General features: G+C 38.0%; 1 protein-coding gene across 9 annotated transcripts in view; it reads right to left on the minus strand.

Annotated features, from left to right (window-relative positions):
* The window catches only part of mcf2l2 (MCF.2 cell line derived transforming sequence-like 2), a 423,828-nt gene that overhangs the window by 23,424 nt on the left and 383,392 nt on the right, over window positions 1-17,012 (minus strand). For 6 of the 9 annotated variants that reach the window (XR_005634352.1, XM_039759079.1, XM_039759061.1 and 3 more), the window contains 5 exons: window positions 8,735-8,818; window positions 2,069-2,140; window positions 977-1,063; window positions 535-653; window positions 158-270 (listed from right to left, as the gene is read on the minus strand). Coding sequence is in view for 8 of the 9 variants with exons in the window: in XM_039759079.1 (XP_039615013.1) it covers window positions 158-270; window positions 535-653; window positions 977-1,063; window positions 2,069-2,140; window positions 8,735-8,818 (475 nt within the window). In the remaining variant the exon portion in view is untranslated. The remainder of the gene's footprint in view (window positions 1-157; window positions 271-534; window positions 654-976; window positions 1,064-2,068; window positions 2,141-8,734; window positions 8,819-17,012) is intronic. The other 3 variants (XM_039759088.1, XM_039759069.1, XM_039759102.1) reach the window with 2 other exon arrangements.

Genomic DNA, 17,012 nt, shown 5'->3' on the forward strand with positions numbered 1-17,012 from the left:
TAGCCAGAAGTGTGCAAGAATCACTAATTTGGGTCATCCATGTTACCGGTGGACATTCCTTAAAACCAACAAACTAATGAAACATCTTTAACAATACCTATACTGTATAAACTGTGCATAAACAAGAAATAATAACTTGTATGAGGTTATTACTCACCATTGTCCATTTTCTTCTTCCTCAATAAATTCTACTACATTCCCTGTTTCTAGAAATAATTCTTCAGAAGTTTTTGGTTCATATGTTAATTGAGCCTGGAACAAACCCTGCTCCTAAAGAAGAAGAATAATAAGAAAATATTCCCACAATACTACCATGTTATTTGTCTTATGCTTTCATAAGATAGTTATCTGTGTAAAGGTAACAGCTACATAAAGTTGGTTTACTAAGATGGTATTTTACAAAAAGTATGCGACTTAAATACAAGACACATAAATATGCCCTACACAACAAACTGATTTGTACAATTATTTAAAAAATAAAGCTAATGGCCAATTTGAGAAAAAAAAACATTTATTTTGTTGTATATTTCTTACATTTTTGTTGTTTGGTTCCTCATCTGCATCAGAAGAGTTAGAAAAATCTTCAGGGCTTGAAGGAATAGTCTCAAAATCCTCAGCAGTGTCCAAGGATGGTATTGGTCGGTGAATCCACCCTTTTTATATATTGTATACAACAACATATGAATGTGTTTATGAATTAAATTAACAATCAAATATAATTCAAATATAACTAACCTTAAAAACAACAAAATAAAATGCATAAAAGAAACTAAGCATGCATAATACAGTATATCATTTAACAAAAGTAAAGATATAACTTCTATTTGTATCCTGCAATGTTTTAATGAAATCTAATGTACATCAAATAGAAATATGCCTGATTTTGGCTTCATTACTGAGACATGACCATTGTGTGTTTCTGATTCCTCTAATAAATACAGTAAAGGAAAATGTGATGCTTTGTGTGTTTACTTACCTGTCTGGGAGATAGATCTAGGTACAACTGAATCTGTACATGTACTGTTACGTTTAATGACAGCTGGTATAGCGTCACGTAATGTATCTGGGACAAAAAAAAAAACAACTATTAGAAAAAAGTGTTAGTATGATTACACATTTTGATTTATATATTGTTTTTTGTATGGACTCAGTGGAATGAACATATACCTCCAAAATTATAAAATATAAAAAAAATTCTACAGTTTCAGAATTTTCCATAAAATTAACAAAACATGCAAGGTTGCCTATGAGTATAAAGTAAATGCATAATAAATAATGTCAGTCGCCATTGTTTTTTAAATGATTATTTGTCTATTTTTACTTTAGCTTTTAGTTTAAATTACATTAGACTTTCAGTAAGCAAATCTTTGTGTTTATTGTGTGCAACACAATTCTAGCACCTGTCCAAAAATGGTGGAATGTGAAAGTTTTTTATAGGAATATGACAAAAAGCAAAACAACAGAAACTCTCACTTGATTTGGAAAATTAAAAACAAAGAACTATTAATACACACAAGGTTAAAAAAAAACAAAAAACAAGAATTTCTGAACATAATATACTACAGAGTTGGTAAGAGTCCACAGATTGCTGGATAAACTACTGATGCATCAGCAAAGGCTAAGTAAGTTATTTCTGATTATTTTTGATGTAATTATAATTAGTTTATAAGTTAATCACAACAAAGTGGATAAATTCAGAACTTTAGATAATATTTCACAAGTTCCTACTTAAAGCCACCAATGCAAAGGTTGTATCATCTTGTATGCTGTTTAGCAAGTTATTTGTATTAGTTTAGTTTGTATTAGTTTTCTAAATTAGTCCCACCAGCAACCATTAAGTACAGAAAATAATAAAATGATATGTTGTTACAGTATTATTTAGGAAAACAAAATAAAAGAATTCTTTAATATACTATAAGAACATAATAGAATTCAAAGAAGCAAATGAAAAGATTAATCAACAGCAAAGCACAAGTAACACTCAAACCCAGATTAAGAAATATGTTTAATATGTGCTTAAAATAGAAAAAGTATTCATGCATAATAAAAGCAAAATGTTAGTCTATACCTTCATAACCCAAAGGAGTAGGGTCACTCTTTATTTCATGCCTTTTAGCTTTAAGGTTAGGAGCGAGTGGACCTGTATAGAATAATGTTCAGACCGATATGTTTACATGTTATTGTAATAATTGCAGTATTAAACTCAGTACATATATTTTATAATACACATACATGAACATTAAGCACATTGGGGGCATTTTTTCTGCCATTCTTGTTTAATCTGTAGGTATAAGTGGCATTGCAAGTCCACAGATATATTGCACATAGCCTCTATGTACTTTGGGAAATATCTAATATTTGAAAATGATTTATTTACAATATACGCATTTTATAAATTTCTCAGTTTAAATTATTCCTGTTTCAAATTATACAATTTTTTAAATATCATTTAAACATATACTGTACTGTACTTAACTGGAACCCAATGTTTGTGGATCTGAATAAGCTTAAGTACAAGTCTTAACAAATACTTATCTATTAGTCACTTTCCACAGGGCACATTATACAGTGTATCCGGAAAGTATTCACAGCGCATCACTTTTTCCACATTTTGTTATGTTACAGCCTTATTCCAAAATGGATTAAATTCATTTTTTCCTCAGAATTCTACACACAACACCCCATAATGACAATGTGAAAAAGGTTTACTTCAGGTATTTGCAAATTTATTAAAAAAAAAAAAAAAAACGAGAAATCACATGTACAAAAATATTCACAGCCTTTGCCATGAAGCTCAAAATTGAGTTCAGGTGTATCCTGTTTCCCCTGATCATCCTTGAGATGTTTCTGCAGCTTAATTGGAGTCCACCTGTGGTAAATTCAGTTGATTGGACATGATTTGGAAAGGTAAATACCTGTCTATATAAGGTCCCACAGTTGACAGTTCATGTCAGAGCACAAACCAAGCATGAAGTCAAAGGAATTGTCTGTAGACCTCCAAGACAGGACTGTCTCGAGGCACAAATCTAGGGAAGGTTACAGAAACATTTCTGCTGCTTTGAAGGTCCCAATGAGCACAGTAGCCTCCCATCATCCGTATGTGGTAGAAGTTCGAAACCACCAGGACTCTTCCTAGAGCTGGCCGGCCATCTAAACTGAGCAATCGGGGGAAAAGGCCTTAGTCAGGGAGGTGACCAAGAACCCGATGGTCACTCTGTCAAAGCTCCAGAGGTCCTCTGTGGAGAGAGGAGAACCCTCCAAAAGGATAACCATCTCTGCAGCAATCCACCAATCAGACCTGTATGGTAGAATGGCCAGACGGAAGCCACTCCTTAGTAAAAGGCACATGGCAGCCCGCCTGGAGTTTGCCAAAAGGTACCTGAAGGACTCTCAGACCATGAGAAACAAAATTCTCGGGTCTGATGAGACAAAGATTGAACTCTTTGGTGTGAATACCAGGCGGCACGTTTTGAGGAAACCAGGCACCACTCATCACCAGGCCAATACCATCCTTACAGTGAAGCATGGTGGTGGCAGCAGCATCATGCTGTGGGGATGTTTTTCAGTGGCAGGAACTGGGAGACTAGTTAGGATAAAGGGAAAGATGACTGCAGCAATGTACAGAGACATCCTGGATGAAAACCTGCTCCAGAGCGCTCTTGACCTCAGACTGGGACGACGGTTCATCTTTCAGCAGGACAACGACCCTAAGCACACAGCCAGGATATCAAAGAGTGGCTTCAGGACAACTCTGTGAATGTCCTTGAGTGGCCCAGCCAGAGCCCAGACTTGAATCTGATTGAACATCTCTGGAGAGATCTTAAAATGGCTGGGCACCGACTCTTCCCATCCAACCTGATGGAGCTTGAGAGGTGCTGCAAAGAGAAATGGGCGTATCTGGCCAAGGATAGGTGTACCAAGCTTGTAGCATCATATTCAAAAAGACTTGAGGCTGTAATTGCTGTCAATGGTGCATCGACAAAGTACTGAGCAAAGGCTGTGAATACTGATCTACATGTGATTTCTCAGTTTTTTTTTTATTTTTAATAAATTTGCAAAAACCTCAAGTAAACCTTTTTCACGTTGTCATTATGGGGTGTTGTGTGTAGAATTCTGAGGAAAAAAATGAATTTAATCCTTTTTGGAATAAGGCTGTAACAACAAAATGTGGAAAAAGTGATGCGCTTTGAATACTTTCCGGATGCACTGTACATAATTATTGAATTCAACCAGATATGTTTGTGCTCATAATTACATTAGACTATGAAAAAACAGCCACATATGCCAAATGAAACATTAACCAATGCTGAAGTCTTAATTTACATAAATGTAATAAATATTTTTAATTATTAATAAATGAATATCAAAGTGCCAGCCCCTACTAAAATGACAAATACACAAAAATACAAGCCTTTCCAAATGACAACTAGCCAAACTCTCTTTTTACTACAAGTAAATTATCTGATTAACATTAATGTTCAAGTTAAAATTATAAGCTTCATCATGCACTGCATGTTAGAATTGACCTTACTGTAATCTAATGCCAAAACATAACAAGAGGTATTACTTTTCATAACATGGTGTAAAAGGTTGCCCCAGATGCCATATCAAGTTAAGCATAATCAATAAAATGTTTTTGAATTAAGTGTGATATACTGCATGCTATTTCAGTGAGTCGATAAAAATATTTAATTGACAAATATATAAAAATATTCAGAAAAAATATAAAATGCACAATAGAAAAGCATACTTTTCTAGTATGTTCTTTCAAATAAATTGCTGATTATAATCAGTTGTTCATGTTTCCTGAAGCTGGGTTTGAGACAGTCAACTTTCTAGATATTTTATCTGTTGGCAATGTATTTTTAATTTATGGAGACTAAATTTAAATTTAGATTTTTGACATTTGTTGCTAAATTATTAAAAATACAGAAATTTAAAGCAGGCCCTGCAGATGTTTAAAAAATCATGACTAAAAATGGAGACAGAAAGAAGGTAACTTGGTCTTTAATTTTTATATACTGTACATTATGTATGCCATATCCATTTTTTATCTTTAAGGGTAATCTACCAAATAGTAACTGGAAGCAACCCTGAACATGAAATATTCTGCCTTTGAAAATATTTTGTTTAAGAATCTTAATGCAAAGTAAAACTATTTATGAAAAACAAATTTTAATAGCACAGACAGTAATATAATAAACATTTTACAAGGAACAACAACAACATGTATTTATATAGCACATTTTCATACAAATAATGTAGCTCAAAGTGCTTTACATGATGAAGAAAGAGAAGAGAGACAAAGTAAGAATTAAAATCAGAGAACACTGATTAACATAGAATAAAAGTAAGGTCCAATGGCCAGGGAGGACAGACGGCTGGAGAAAAAAATTAAATCTGCAGGGGTTCCAGGCCATGAGACCGCCCAGCCCCCTGTAGGCATTCTACCTAACATAAATGATCAGGAAAGGGCAAATACTGCATATAGTTAAGTTAGATCAGGCAGTGGTACATAAAAGATATGTAAATATATAGAACATTATCAGGCAATTGTGGAAAGTTAAATTGTGGTGGTATTGTGGCACAGTAGGTAGTAGAGTTTCCTCACAGATTCAGCATCCTAGGTTTGTGTCCTGTATGTTCTCCCCATGTCTGAGTGGGCTTTGCTGCAGGTACTTTGTTTTTTGTATTTTTTTTAAATATATTATATTATAAGGTATTGTTTTGCTTTGTATTTTTCTGTAATGTACCTTGTAAAAATTTATGAACTGTTATGTACCTGACAGTGAAAAAAATAGTAAAATCTCATAGCTATACAAAAATTCTGCAAGTTAGTAAAGGTAATTTAGAGCATGACATTATAAAACTGAGTAATCCTTTTAAAATATAGATTATGTTTTCTTTAGAACAACATAAAATAACAAACATCCATCCATCATCCAACCCGCTATATCCTAACTACAGGGTCACGGGGGTCTGCTGGAGCCAATCCCAGCCAACACAGGGTGCAAGGCAGGAAACAAATCGCAAAAACATCAAACGACAAAAGGTATTATACTAAATTCTTTCCCAGGAAACAGATTAAATCAAATTTAAATTACTATACTGTATCTTTGTAAAAGAAACAAATGAGGCAAAAAAGAAATGTGGTTTAACAATGGACTAAAACCACCAGGACAGCATCATGATAAGACCTGAACTGATAATAGTAAAGAGGAACAACAGGATAGGGAAGAAAAAAGGTGAGCTACAGGCTCAGATCAGCTGTTTTGGTAGCACGATTGAAGCCTGTATAGTATGTGTGAATGTAGGATATAGCATTCTGACCTGTAAATGTATTTAGTGACTATATGAATGTATCAGTATATAATATACTGTATAGTACTGTGTCACATACTCACCAGGCTCATGTGGTGTCCATTTTAAAGACACTGAGGAGGAAGTGGGGAAAGAGGTGCAGCCTCTAACAAATCTCCCATTTTCCTCCTTACACTTTTTGAGAAGATGATAGGCAGTGACCAATAACAACACTTCAGCCTTTCTGCTAGCTACACCCCTTCAGGTAAGCCATGTGTGGAAGAAAAAATACACTTGGAGGTTGCATAGTTATTTAGGGCACTTTCCAGATTAAAAGCCAACAGTAGTAAAGCACTTTTGTTTACAATGTAAAGTGAATTATATAAGCATTTTTTTCTAATGTCATGAAAAGACTGCTGAAATGGTCAAGTAAACGAGCAGAATGTTCCAGGGGAATGGGTCAAGAAACTGGCTGATGTGATGTTCTTTCATTCACCTATACCTAATAAGACTTGCTAGTTGGTACATATACAGTTTTCATAACAGAATAAGAGATAAATTCAAGAGATATTGAAGAACAAGGATATAATGGAGAAAGACTTAATTCAGGCTGGTTGCACTCTATGCTAAAACACCTCATGTGTTTTAACCAATCAGAGTATGATATTTAAGCATTAATTCAGCTCTGTTATGCAAATTCAACTGTATATAAATTTAACTCCCTATCTGTACTTTTTGATCATTCTGACTATGCTGTAACAGACTGCTGTGATGAGTGCTTCCTCTTCAGCATGGTGCTGCAAAAGAAATGAATGACGCAATGGACAGCTTTTCTCCTGCCTGATTTCTGACTCAAAGAGGTTTTACTAAACTTGTCCTTGTACAGGATAGGTTTCTTTCTTTAATTAATATGTTCATTTCTACCACACATCTGCGGTGGGCTGGTGCCCTGCCCGGGGTTTGTATCCTGCCTTGCGCCCTGTGTTGGCCGAGATTGGCTCCAGCAGACCCCTGTGACCCTGTAGTTTAGGATATAGCGGGTTGGCTAATGGATGGATGAATTTCTACCACACATTATAAAAGAATGGACCTAAGACCAATCAAACCTTACAAAACCTCACCAGAAGACACCTCAAAGCTGAGGATAACACAAAACTCCAAGAACTGTTTCAGCAACTTGCTATGCTCAGATCTTGCTAGTTGCAATTAAATGGCGTCTCTAGTCGGAGCCCTATTATTTTGACATGTTGTTTTAGTTTCCTTTTTACAATGGACTTATTCCTTCTGCAAATGTAATTTTCTTTTGAAGAAAACCTTCCATGCCAAGTACCAATCCACACTGATGGTACATGATTGGAAAATTTTACATGGAGTTTTCTGGCTCACCGATGGTTTGGTGCATCCCATCACAAACTTAACACTTCAATAAGGATTTCTAAATGGTGGTTTTCAGGGGTGGACTAGAGCAAAGTTTAGAAATCTACAGTAGAATAACCTCAATAATTTCTTGTTTGGCAGGTACTTAAAAAGATTTTTCATGCATAAAGTCATGTCTGTTCCTCTGATTCCTATTTCTCTCCCAATCTTTAGCAACTAAGATTGAAGCTGTTTATTAAGCTGACAAGGAAAACCACTTTAAATAATATTCATCACCAAAATGTACCCAAAGGCGCTGGTGTTGTACCATGTACAAAGATAAATATAAATGTTTTAGTGTAAAAGCAACAATATATTGGAGCTGTTGTAGTTGTTCAATAACTAGTAATCAATTTTTAGTCTAGTTTCAAATACACCTTGATTACCATAAAAGGCAGGAAAAGCAGTCAGTCAGACTGAGCTGTCAATAAATGTTCCACAGAATAAATATATACATTTAGGGGATAATCAAATCCTTTATCTTCTGCCTCACAGATCCAGGAAATTAAGGTGGAATTATGTTCTCATCAATGGGCTCTATAGAATCTGTGCATTCTTCTTTTGCCTTCATGGGTGCACCAAAAGATCTCTCTCTCCATCTACATCCTTTAGAGGTACATGCCCTACAAACTGTATGCATGGGTGTCCTGTCTTAGACAAGATGCTTCCAGCATAGTCCCTGGCTCACTGTGATCTACCATGAAAAGGTTTGTTTACAAAATGGATGAAATGATCAAAAATGTGTCCTTTACAGAAAGTCTGTCCTGCTACTCTATTTGTCAGTCTTTCAAAATTATGTGTAATGTAAGTTTTGAGCCTCTAGTGTAGTTTACCTCAGACTCAGAAGGCACAGCAAGAAATCCATTGTACTACTTTACAAAAAACTGGTGGTTTCTGCTACCTTGAAATAGTCTTTGTTATACATGATGAGAACCACCTGCATTTCAGCAATGCAGTAGACCATGTCTCTCTTTCTGAGAACATAAACTATACATCATAATGTTTGGTTTTTAAGTACCTTTTGTGCGTCTAGTAGCTGAGGAACTGATTGAGGAGGCTAAAGAAAACCGTCGTGTAACTTCTGTCTCCTTAGATTGAGGCTCTACAGCAAAAAGCATTGCAGGGTTGAAAGTTAATAAGCCAGGAAAAAAATATTAGGAGTATTAAAAATGTTAAATGGGATTTAAAAATTAATACAAGAAGTAAACATATCAAGGCTATTGCTCTTGTTTCACAGTATTTAATATGACTGGCGGTACATTGTAAAATATTCACTTTATGAATATAAAATATTTTTATGGAATTTACTGCACAAAATTATTCCCCAACACAATATTGTTTTTTTCAGTTTGCTAACATTTACCAGTGAAACAAGATCTGCTAGCACAAATCTGTGGAAATGTTAAAAATGATGCAAAAATGGAAGATGAAAAATTTAATTTAAAGAAAGATAGAAGAGATATTGAAATAACTGAAGCAATTACCTTTAAACTTTAGCATATTTAACTGGATAATGCATGCATGCTCAACTACAGTACATGACTTATATGTTGAGTTCTTGCTCAATACTGACATCACTGACCAACTCTATGACTTCTTGTTTTCCTCTTTCAGCGCTAGATGTAAGAATTTACACCTACAGTCCAACAACAAAATTGTTTAATAGTTCCTACACTATACCCATTCTATATTTTACTTGGTAATCTATTGCTATTTTTTTATAAATAAAATGTACAACTTCAGTGCTTTCCAAAGAACAGACTCCAGGATTATGGACAGTGACTTAACTATCTGCTACAAGAAACAGTTGATTTTATCCCATCCAAAAATAATGACCCTATGAAAAAGACCAGCCCAGTAGATGGCAGTAGGGAGCTGTATAATACATGTGTTAAAGTAGACCAAACTCTATTTTGGCTGCTTGGCCCTTTAATATACCTTTATATATAAAGGTTCTGGACTCCAGAGATGCTTTTTGCCACTAGGAGGAGTTTTAGAAAAACAATCGCAGGAATTTTACATAGCCCTGTATTCCTAAGATGGTCCTGAGTGTTGCAGGGGTTCAGCTTGGAAGTGACCCTTCGAGTACGCTTAAGAGCTCCTTCCAGTTCTCATAGTTCTAGTGAAGCTGTAGTCAATATAGCAGGTGATAAGAGCTTAAATGGCAGGCAGTACATACAATAAGGTATAGAAGACGCCAGGAGTTTTGTATTCTGTATGACACATTGTGGGAAACAGCACTATGCATTTAGGGAAAAGTGAGGAACAATCCTGTCTAGGCAGGCCTAAATTGAAGTAAGTTATTTATGTTCCCTTTATTTATTTTGAATTATATTTTCTCATTGTCTGCGGTGGGCTGGCACCCTGCCCAGGGTTTGTTTCCTGCCTTGCACCCTGTGTTGGCTGGTATTGGCTCCAGCAGACCTCCGTGACCCTGAAGTTAGGATATAGTGGGTTGGATAATGGATGGATGGATTTTCTCATTGCATTTATACCCCCTTGTGTGCTTGTGTGTTTAGTCATACTGGAGTATATAAGTATATCTCCAGTCTTTCCAGTGTTAGTAAGCAGAGGGCATGTGTCAGACTTTTCCATGCAACCTGACTTTTTCCACCAATAGCAGATTACTGCAACCACCTACCCCTCCTTGAACAGTGGACCAGCTCTACACCCTTAGCAGGGTCCTGGAGGGTGCATGGGAGTTTGCCCAACCAGTCCACATGTATTTTGTGGACTTGGTAAAGGCATTCGACCGTGTCCCTCAGGGAATCTTGTGGGGTGTACTCCGATAGTATGAGGTACCGGACCACCTGATAAGGACTGTTTGGTCCCTGTACGATCGGTGTCAGAGCTTGGTCCACATTGCCGGCACTAAGTCAAACCAGTTTCCAGTGAGAGTTGGACTCTGCCAGTTCTGCCCTTTGTCACCGATTCTGTTCATAACTTTTATGGACAGAATTTCTAGGCTAAGCCAGTGCGTTGAGGGGGTCCAGTTTGGTGGACTCAGGAATGGGTCACTGCTTTTTGCAGATGATGTTGTCATGTTTGCTTCATCAGGCCATGATCTTCAGCTCTCTCTGGATCGGTTAGCAGCTGAGTGTGAAGCGGCTGGGATGGGAATCAGCACCTCCAAATCCGAGACCATGGTCCTTAGCTGGAAAAGGGTGGAGTGCCCTCTGGGTTGGGAGCGAGATCCTGCCCCAAGTGGAGGAGTTCAAGTATCTCGGGGTCTTGTTCATGAGTGAGGAAAGAATGGAGCGTGAGATCGACAGGCGAATCGGTGTGGTGTCCGCAATGATGCAGACTCTGCATCGGTCTGTCATGGTGTAAAAGGAGCTGAGCCATAAGGTAAAGCTCTAAATTTAACAGTCAATCTACATTCCTACCCTCACCTATGGTTATGAGCTGTGGGTAGTGACCGAAAGAACGAGATTGCGAATACAAGCGGCTGAAATGAGTTTCCGCCGCAGGGTGTCTGGGCTTTCCCTTAAAAGATAGGGTGAGAAGCTCAGTCATCCGGGAGAGGCTCAGAGTAACAACAACAACAACATTTATTTATATAGCACATTTTCATACAAACCGTAGCTCAAAGTGCTTTACATAATAAAGAATAGAAAAATAAAAGACACAATAAGAAAACAAAATAAATCAACATTAATTAACATCGAAGGTTCAATGGCCAGGCCAGAGTAGAGCCACTACTCCTCTGCATCGAGAGGAGTCAGATGAGGTGGCTCTGGCATCTGATCAGGATGCCTCCTGGACGCCTCAACAGTGAGGTGTTATGGGCATGTCCAACCGTGAGAAGGCCCCAGGGAAGACCCAGGACACGCTGGAGGGACTATGTCTCCCGGCTGGCCTAGGAACACCTTGGGAAGTGGCCGGGGAGATGGAAGTCTGGGCCTCTCTGCTCAAGCTGCTACCCCTGCGACCCAACCTTGGATAAGCGGAAGAGGATGGATGGATGCAACCACCTATGCAACAACTGTGAAAGAACAATAGTACAGGCTCTGTGTGTAATTGCTGTGCAAGAGATGACAATTGTTAGTCATAGCACAGTGCAGTGACAAGCAACCAGCTGGCAAAAGGTTACAGGCAGCAAGGGTTCCACTGGAATGTAACAGTGCTGGGATAAGTCTTGTATCAGGCAATTGAGAGAGAGAGAGAGAGAGAGACAGTCATGCACTGTTACCAAAAAGGTCCTGCAGATATGTGTATGAACACATAGATGACCAGGGAGCAGTTTGCTTTGTATATGTGTTGTGTATGTCCATATGAAACAGCATTAGACAGAGGCACCAGTGCCAAACAGATAGCCTAGGTGGAAGCCAGCAACAGTACCCAAAGACAGGAGGGGAATAGCATGGCACAAACGTTGGTAAGGAATCTTGCTCGCTGTTTAAAATGATAGTAAAGGCAATGAGAATATGCCATGTATCCCTGTGGTTATTTGTTAATAAAGGTACTTTTTTTTTTTTTACATTTTGCATCCTTGGTGTCACTTTTAGGCATGGGGGGCTGCCACAGGGGCCCCTGCCTTTCACAGAAATCCTTGAATGCGCAGAGCTCATGGAGGATACTGTATGTGGGTGACTTTGTTTTTCACCCATCCTCTCAATTCTAACATATATAGGTGCATACTTTTATTATTATTGTAAGATTTTCCACTTACAATGTTGGAGAGTGCAAGTAGAGCATGAAGCAATAGCGGGGCTACTCAAGAATGTGCCATACTTCCTCATGGCCAAATCATAAAAATGCTAATGGGAAACTGTGTTTTGTAAGTTTTAACTACCCTTAATTTTTTCTCAACAATTGTAAAAAAAAGTTCTTCAGTCTTCTTGGACTTTAGGAATCTACACAAATGGATCATGTTGATTCAGTTTTGTGCCATGTAACTTTAATGTTATTGTGATGTCACTGTGATCAAAAGAACATCACCTTTTTAACTGTGTTTGCTTTTACAAGCAACTTAAATGGGTATTGAGGATCAAAATTTAAAAATTCTAGAATTCATCTCAGTAAATGCACAGTTTCACAAGGCAACTTTACATTGCAATTCCATGGTGATATTGGGGTAGACTTGGAACAACTTTTTAGGGTGTCTGCTTTCGTATTGTAAAAGACTATTTCACTGGTGTTCCTATGGTGATACAGTATGTACTGAAGAAAAACTAAGGCTTAAAAGAAAAATCTGCAATGTAATTTTTTAATCATTGCATAATACAAATAGGGCTGGGCAAAAAATCGATTTCATCGATTTATCGATTTTGTAGTTTAAAGCGATTTTTATTTTGCAAACTCGAGTTTTTTGCCACAATAGTTTTTCGACTTTTCCGCTTTCGTCCTTGTTGGTTACCGAAGCAATATTAGCCAGCCCCCGCCCCGCCTAACACAGTCAAAACAACATGGCAGCGTGTAGCAGAGAACTACTTCCAAAGAAAGGCACAGGTAATTCCATAATTTGGAACTGGTTTGGTTTTGATGCAGCAGACGAAACACAGAAGCCTTGCTGCAAAATATGTTTCAAGGCTGCTGCTACTGGAAGCAGCAGTACAACAAATCTTTTCCAGCACCTGAGGAATAAACATCCCGAAGAATGGGAGAAGTGCAGCCGACTCTGTAGCGAAAACGGCTCCTCTAGCACACCTGCTAAAAAGCAAACTACACTTCCAGAGAGCTTTACAAACTGTGTACCTTATGATAAGAACGGAGCGCGATGGAAAGCGATTACAGAGGCGATCACGTTTTATATTGCCACAGACATGCTTCCAAGTTATTCTGTCGAAAAGCGAGGCTTTAATCACATGCTGAAAGTATTAGATGCGAGGTACGTTGTTCCCAGTCGCAAGTATTTTGCCAATGTAGCGCTGCCTCACCTGTACAATACAACTCAGGAAAAGATCCGCAGTGAGCTGGAAGAGATGCAGTTTTAATCAGCCACAATGGACCTGTGGTCCAGCCGGACGATGCAGCCATATCTGAGTCTGACGGTTCACTACATCAACACTAGTTGGACTCTGCGCAGCATCTGCCTTCAGACAGCGATTTCCCGACAACCACACTGGTGACATAATTGCCCATGGCTTAAAAGACGCTCTCAGCTCCTGGGGACTTTCGGAGGAACAACTCGTCTGCACAACGCTATAGGTAAGAGTTGGTGTAAGAATAAATAGGTGCACATACTTGCACATTGTAAAGTACTGTTTGCTTATAACTTAATAGCCAGAACATGGTATATATTTCAACTGGTTTACACACATAGACTGGGTTACATAAATAAACCTGAGTTTTCCTTAATCTGTATTCATTATACATTATGTATTAAAATGTGTTACAGCTATTAAAATTGTGATAAAAGTACAAAACAATTTTGAAAACTCACATAATCAAATATATAGTTTAAGCTTGGAGTGACAAAAAATATACTAAATATCTTTTCACATTTATTACAGAGAATGATGTGAAGGATCCAAGGATCGATCGGGCCATAGGGGTCTGCAAAAAAGCTGTATCAGCCTTCTCCTACAGCTGGAAAAAAAGGCGAGACATGACAGAGGTGCAGGCTGAGCTTGGACTTCCCAGCATCTTTTGATCTCAGAATCCCCAACACGTTGGGGGTCTCGTCAAAAGATGATTGAGCGCTTTCTTGAGCAAGAGAAGGCAATAACTCGTGTCCTGAGTGCGGACAAGAAAACGCGTCATCTTGTTCCCACGTGGCAAGATTTGGAAGTATTAGAAGCCACCAACAAAGCAGTAAAACCTCTTCAGGACTTCACTGATGCACTGTCAGGGGAATCATATGTTAGTGTGTCATGCATCAAACCAGTGATGCATTTGTTTAAAACAAGTCTCCTCCTGCCAGAGGAGGAAGATTTGGAGCTAACAAAAACAATCAAAGCTAACATCATGCGTTACCTCGAAAGTAAATACTGTGATTTGGAGAAAGAGGAACTTTTGGACATGGCCACACTTTTAGACCCGAGGTTCCGTACAACCTACATTGATGCAAGCAAACTGGAAGTTGTCAAAAAAAGAGCGGTGTCTGAGATCTCTGCAACTCTACCACAGAGGAAGCTGGTCCCTCTGCTGTTCAAGAGAACACCCCACCAAAAAAGAAAATGACTCTGGGTGCCTTCTTTAAAAACAGTGCACCATCCACCATGCCACACCCACAATCTGGGAAAACAAAAATTGAGACTGAGCTTGCAACGTATTTCCTTATTCCAGACATAGAGCCAGACACAGATCCTCTTGAATGGTGGAAGCTGCATCAGCCCAACTTTCCAAGGCTAATCTTACTGGCTAAAAAATATCTTTCTATTCCAGCCACTAGTGCCCCCTCAGAGAGGGTATTTAGTGTGGGTGGGGGAATAGTTACCTGCAACCGGGCCTGCCTTAAGCCAGAGGTTGTGGACAGGCTCATCTTTCTTGCAAAAAATGTTTAGAATGAGCATGCACAATGTTTCAGAGATCTAACAAGCACGTGTTTTGTTGTTATAGATAAAAGTTTACATTTGTTCATTCTTTGAGCAGACTATATGTCTGTCACAGGCATGTTTCATTTTTTATATTCACACTATACTGAGGAGAGTTTATTTTTTTTAATTGTAATGTTATATGTTACAACATTTGTAATTATCTGATTTCTTGAACAGAAAATTTAAGCTACTGTGAAGCTGTTGCACTTTTGCTTAAACCTGGGTTAAAGCTTGACATTGTTGAATGACAGAGCCTCATTTACTTTTTGTTTTGGGATTCTACGCATTTTAACTCTTGAGGACAATCATAGCAGATGTCTGCTGTCTGCAGCCATTTTTTAAGTGCATTGGAAAAAAAAAATTGAAAATCGAATCAAAACTCGAATTTTTCTTTAAAAATCGAAGATTTTTTTTTTAGGCAAAATCGCCCAGCCCTAAATACAAATGTTCTTATGTGTTTAGCTCACTCCACAGCTTGTTAGAACTGGCTAAAAAAAGGAACTTGGTTTCATCTAAAATGAAACAGTAATCTCAAGTTGGGGGCTGCAGGACAGAAATAAATCCTTTATACTAGTCAACAGGCACCTGTAGGAATGACTTTTTGTAGAAATTTCAAGAAAATATGCTGTGTCTTGCTAGGATTAGTTCAAGGTCATGAAGTACTGTATGTATATGAGAGGGATTTGGCCCGTAAGATAAAACGGCCCTTATGTCCAATGTTTATAGTAAGGAAAAGCAAAGTCAGCATAAATATAGAGTACCGTAGATCCTGTTATATAAGCCGAGAATTTCATCCTAGATTTTTGGCTTGGAGTTTGGGGGTCAGTTTATACGAGTATCGTTTCAGATTCAAGATTTCCAGCGCAATGCCGGCTTTGCCGATGAATACAGAAGTAAATAATGACGAAACCACAGAGCCATCTTTCAGATGAAGAAGTAACTTTGCATGCCGGTACTTTAAATTAAATAAAAAATTTTTATTCAAAAAAGTGTTTTAGTTGTTGATTTTATTAATAAAATTTATAATAAATTATCAGGAAGTTTAAAATGAAATTTTTGTTTTGATTTACGATCAACATCTTGCGCTATTTAAACGGATGTGGTCACGTGTATCGCTTAGCGATTGTAAACAAACAACCGAGAGCGTTAGTAGCGTCAGTCGGAGCCCAGATACATGTGTTTGTGGATGTAATTTCCGTCATTGCAGTGATTTACCTATATACATATAATTCATTAAGACCATGCAAGCAAGACACATAATTGCTAAGGAAGGAAGAGAAGGTAAAAGAAAGCGATCGCAATCGAAACGAAGCTGGACATTGTGTGGAAATATCTCCTCCCTTCCTGCAGCCCAAAGATGTCAAATTAAATGGTGAGTACAGTATGAAATTGTTTCTAGAATAGAATGCTTTTTATTGTCACTATACGCATCTACAATGAGATTAAAAGCAGCTCCTTCAGTGCAGAAAAAAGTTCTGTATAGGGCTTGTATGGCTGTTTTTTAGCTTTAGCATAACGCCGGATCTGCGGCCCAGCTTCTGCTTTCTTTCCCTCCTCCGTCTGTGTCATCTCCTAGACCTGACAACAATCCACGGAGAGCCCAATGGTCTCGCTATGTTGTCTGGGATGTTGTGCGTGTGATGAAAAACACTCGAAACAGATGTCTGGCTCTGGACACCGATGTCTATAAGGTTCTGAATGGTGTAGCGGATGTTCGCCGAACCGATCGTGCACAAACAAGGACAAAAAAAGTAAAAAACAACAAAAAAGTGCACTGAAAAGGAGAGCCCTGAGCCGCTGCGACCATGCACGCCG

Source organism: Polypterus senegalus, chromosome 1 (genome assembly GCF_016835505.1).
Source record: "Polypterus senegalus isolate Bchr_013 chromosome 1, ASM1683550v1, whole genome shotgun sequence".
Classification (NCBI taxonomy): domain Eukaryota; kingdom Metazoa; phylum Chordata; class Cladistia; order Polypteriformes; family Polypteridae; genus Polypterus; species Polypterus senegalus.